The sequence below is a fragment of the Abramis brama genome (assembly GCF_963993115.1).
Source record: "Abramis brama genome assembly, chromosome: 14".
Lineage (NCBI taxonomy): Eukaryota > Metazoa > Chordata > Actinopteri > Cypriniformes > Leuciscidae > Abramis > Abramis brama.
In genome coordinates, this window is record NC_139976.1 from 2,287,619 (window position 1) to 2,292,618 (window position 5,000).

General features: G+C 43.0%; 1 protein-coding gene across 1 annotated transcript in view; it reads right to left on the reverse strand.

The window, feature by feature from the left end:
• Window positions 1–5,000, reverse strand: part of vclb (vinculin b) — a 38,610-nt gene that overhangs the window by 21,957 nt on the left and 11,653 nt on the right. Inside the window, exons 3-5 of the mRNA XM_084134699.1 lie at window positions 2,222–2,372; window positions 2,016–2,124; window positions 225–347 (exon numbers count right to left, since the gene is read on the reverse strand). Of these exons, the coding sequence (XP_083990825.1) occupies window positions 225–347; window positions 2,016–2,124; window positions 2,222–2,372 (383 nt within the window). The remainder of the gene's footprint in view (window positions 1–224; window positions 348–2,015; window positions 2,125–2,221; window positions 2,373–5,000) is intronic.

The window sequence follows — 5,000 nt, forward strand, 5'->3', positions numbered from 1 at the left end:
AGGACAATGCAAAATATTACTGATTGGTTATTTGCAACACATTCAGTGCATCAATGCATGTAATGCAACTCCAAACTTTTGAACAGTAGTGTATGAGAAGAGTTCGACTAACATCACTAACGCTGGAAAGCATCACACTAATATGAGCATTTGAAACTGACAGTGATTAATAGTGATTGCTGAAGTGTGAGGTATTAGAGGAGGTCAGAGGTCAGAGGTCAGACCTGAGATGAGAACGGGGAGAAGCTCCTTCACGGTGTTCATGGAGTTGACCAGCATGACTCTGTGCTCCTGGTGAGTTAACTCCTGCTGTCGCTCGTCGATCATCTTGGCCATCTTCGTCATGCCTGTGGACGAAACAACATGCAGTGTGACGCTTTCATCTGATAAACTGAGACCGATTAACCAGTTTTTACTTTTAAAATCTGAACAGATGTGTGTTCTTAAATCGGCTCAAAACTGATATCCTCTGATTGGATGGAATCATAGTCTGAAGCCCATCAAACACTACACGGTTTTCTGTGAAATCTGTCAACTCTGACTGCCCAAAATCTGCAGACTGCAAATCTGAGCAAAAGTCATGCAGTGTTTTAAAGCCTCAAGCCCTATTCGGACGGGACTAGTGTCACATGTAGAGGAGGGGTAGAGTAATAATCACCAGAGCTTCTCAGTGATTTTAGTCCCGTCTGAATGTGCATCTCAGTGATCATGACGGACAATGTCAGTAAAGATTACAGCGACTTTTACCTCCAGGAAAAAGGTCCGGAAAAATTCCCTCAGGTGATACTAATCCCGTGCGAATAGACCCGCTGTAAATAATTTCCAGTTTAAAAGTAGTTTTCCGCGATATTTCAAGTATGGAGACGCTTGAAGAAGCATCAGTTGTGTTCGAGACGCTGGGACGAGTCTGTGGCAAAACTCAAGTGTTTCACACACACCATCAGATCAGAGAGAAGATGGACAGCACTTGTTAGAGGCACGAAACATCTTTTAGCGTTAGCTAAGCGCCTATTACCAACACAATCCAATCTGAAGTTAATTAATACATCGTTCGACCGGACATAACTGTTTTATATATATAAATATAGGTTATGTGTTTGTGTACGTGATATCAGGAAGCAGCGTAACACACACATGACGACAGGAGTGACGGCGGTGTGTAAATCGAGTTACTCTTCCACTTCTGCTAGTTTACTGAGATCATTATCCTGTTATTACAGACGTCCTGTGGTTACATTACATTACTCCATCTACCCTGGTAAAGTTAATCCCGTCCGAATATGGCTTTAGAGAACAGTCACATTTACTGTTGTTAATTTTGCAAGCGAAATCCAGTCGGAAAACACTCGCATACCGACAACAACTTGTTTTATTTATATGCATCACTCTAGATCACTTTATAGAGTCAAAAAATAAATGTGAACAAGACACATCAGAAACCAAACAACAGACTATGAGCAAATAGAGAGGAAAAAATAAAGTTACACAAGGAAGCAACACAATTATTTAACATTATAAGCATTGCACGATAAATCATCTCAACCAAATTCATGTTTCTGTCCTAAAGGACCTTTTCACAGACGGTGATGATGTTGAATGATATTTTCATTAAAATGAATGTTAATTTATGATTTTCTTTGTGATTTGTTACCATTAAATTACAGAAAAGAGTTTCTAATGCAACGGATGAGGCAAATTCAGCATCTTCTGACCAATGTGATTAATCTGTCAATATTTTTCTCTTTTGTTCAGTCATAAACACACTATCATGGATTTTTTGGAGCAAATGGGAATGCAAAATTATATCGGATGTAGTTTCCGTTCACCACTATAAAAGTTCACTCAACTATGACGGCTTTCGCTTCTGAGAACCACGGAAATGTGAAATGTGTCAGTGAAATCTCATTGAAATCTCACAGTGAAATCTCATTGTCTACAACAGTCTCACAGTCTAAAATCATGCTCTACATAAAACATGTGGTTTTTAAATGTTAAATGTTTGCTCTTGTCCTGACCTGGGCCCAGGTTCTTGGTGTAAGTGATCAGATCTTCCATCGACTCCACGACCTCAGCGACCGTCAGATACTCCAGAATCCCTTTACACACTCGGATGATTTTACGGACCTGAGGTCAGGAAAGAGAGCAGAGATTCTGTCAGTATCGATTGCATCATCTCAATCCCAGAGGAATTAACCCTTGGAAGGTTTTGAAGGCCTCATGCCTCGGCCTCATCGAAGGTCAGGAGCAGATCCGAGGTTCCGGAGAGGATCCCGCGGGAACCGTCGATCAGATAATCCCGGGCTTGGACAGAATACGGATCGGCCTTCAACATCTGAGCGGCCTGAACCAGTTTAGTGCACGCGGTCTCAACCCTACAGAGAACAACACACACACACAGAGAGAGAGAGAGTGTGTTAGATACTGTAAGATTCTCAGGGTTATACATTCATCTGGTGATGTAGTGAAGATATAAACACTCACATCTCAACAATAACAGTTATCTATGTGTGCATGTGTGTGTGGACGTTTCCATTCAAAGTTCAGCAGCCCTAAATCACACAGTAGTGACATTATTTCCAACAAGACTCTCCTACACACTCTCACGTGCACACACTCTCTCTCGCTCACACACACTCACACACACACTCTCTCTCGCTCACACACACACTCTCACACACGCACACACTCTCTCTCACTCACACACTCTCACACACGCACACACTCTCTCTCGCTCACACACTCTCACACACGCACACACACACTCACTCTCACTCGCTCACACACTCACACACTCTCGCTCACACACTCACACGTGCACTCTCTCTCACTCACACACTCTCACGTGCACACACTCTCACACACACTCTCACACACACTCTCACACACACTCTCACACACACTCTCACACACACACACTCTCACACACACTCTCACACACACACACTCTCACACACACACACTCTCACACACACACACTCTCACACACACACACTCTCACACACACACACTCTCACACACACACACTCTCACACACACACACTCTCACACACACTCTCACACACACTCTCACACACACTCTCACACACACTCTCACACACACTCTCACACACACTCTCACACACACTCTCACACACACACACACACACACTCTCACACACACACACACACACACACACTCACACACACACAATTCATCTGTGACTGACTGTCATCAGGAGGGTTTTGTTGTAGTTGCAGGATTGAGACTGGTGTCATATTTCTCTGTGACAGACTGCAGCTGTGTGTACGTTTGTGTGTGTTACAGGACAGCAAGGTCGTGTGTGTGTGTGTGTGTGTGTGAGCGTGCGTGCGTGTGTGTGTGTGTGTGGGAGATGTGAAGTCTACAGTAATGCATGTGAATGTTAATCAGCATTAATGCATCAGACCACACACACACACACACACACACACACAGAGACAGACACACACAGACAGACACACACAGACGAACAGAAACTATATTTAGAGGGGAAGCATACAGTAGGCCGTTCATTATGTGTGTGTCAGTGTTTCCAGTAATCCCTGAGCACAGCAGAATGAATCTGTGTGTGACTCACAGAGTTTCAGGATCAATGCCGCCGCACAGGAGCTTCTCTCTGCATCTTTGTTCAAGGCTAAAGCCTTTTGGACTCGTGTAACATATCATTATTGTAAATAAATCATGTCTGATTGTAACAAGAATGACTCAACGTCTGAGTAAACAGCGGACAAACACCCACAATAACAGCATCTCTGTGGGCTTTGAGATGAACACGTGAACAGACAGACCTCAGTGAAGCAGCGCCGCTGGTTTAGAGACGATCTCTGGCTCAGGGTTTAACACTGGCTTCAGTCTGGCTGCGTTTAGAAGATTTTCAGCTATTTCCTGTTTTATTTTATTTAGTTATTCCCTAAACAACACTGTGAGTGGACTGAAGGCACAGATGTGTGTGTGTGTGTGTCTTTGAATCGCTGGAGATTTTCTGCACTGCGTTCCTAAGGGACGTTCACACACTGACAGTGATTTGCAGTGATAAATCGGACCAAAAGCCGTTCATTTTTAATGAGAGTTGGCGATTTGAAAGGACGTGAGCGACACAGACTGTGAGATATTGTGAAAAATAGCGACTAATTTTTTTAGACGAATCATTTAATTGAATCATTCATTCATTTCACATTATCTCTGAGTGATTTGTTAATGAATCGAACTGATTCAGTTCAACTGACTCGATCTGTTCGCATCACTTACACATCCCAGAGGAAGGTTATCAGTATTACTGTATGATTTCTGAAGACTTGAACTTCTGTTATGATATTTTTATTGAGCTTTTTGTCCTTTTTGAATCTCCAGTCCCCATTTTATAACTGCAAAACAGTGAATGTATAATTTTGTGTCATACAGGTTTGGAACGAAACGCTTCAAGCCATTTTTGGGTAAATTACGGCTTTAAATTGAGCAAAATCTCTCTTTATGCAAATGAGCAGTGATGTGCTGCAGGAACAACCAATGAGAGCGCAGATATGCATCATCAGACTGATACTTTGTTGCATGTCACTGACATCACCAACTCTCATTTAAAATAAACTTCTGCTTGCTTTGAGGTTTCAGTGTGAACAGCCTGAGAGACATGCTAAATAACACTAACACATTTATTTTGATGATATATCAAAATATGACCTATTTTCCATAACTCCAGGTTTTGTGTGTGTTCTGAGGCATTAACACGTGTGAAAGAGCTCTGGTGATCCTCTCAGGAGGTGTAGCTGTGTTTGCTCATGAGTGCAGCTGCTCCAGCATGTCCACACCTGATTTATTAGTCAACACACCTGCATGAGAGCACTTCCTTCCGCAACACACACACACACACACACACACACAAACACACACGCGCACTCACACACACGCGCACTCACACACACACGCACTCACACTCGCACACACACTCGCACACACACTCACACACACTCACACACACTCACAC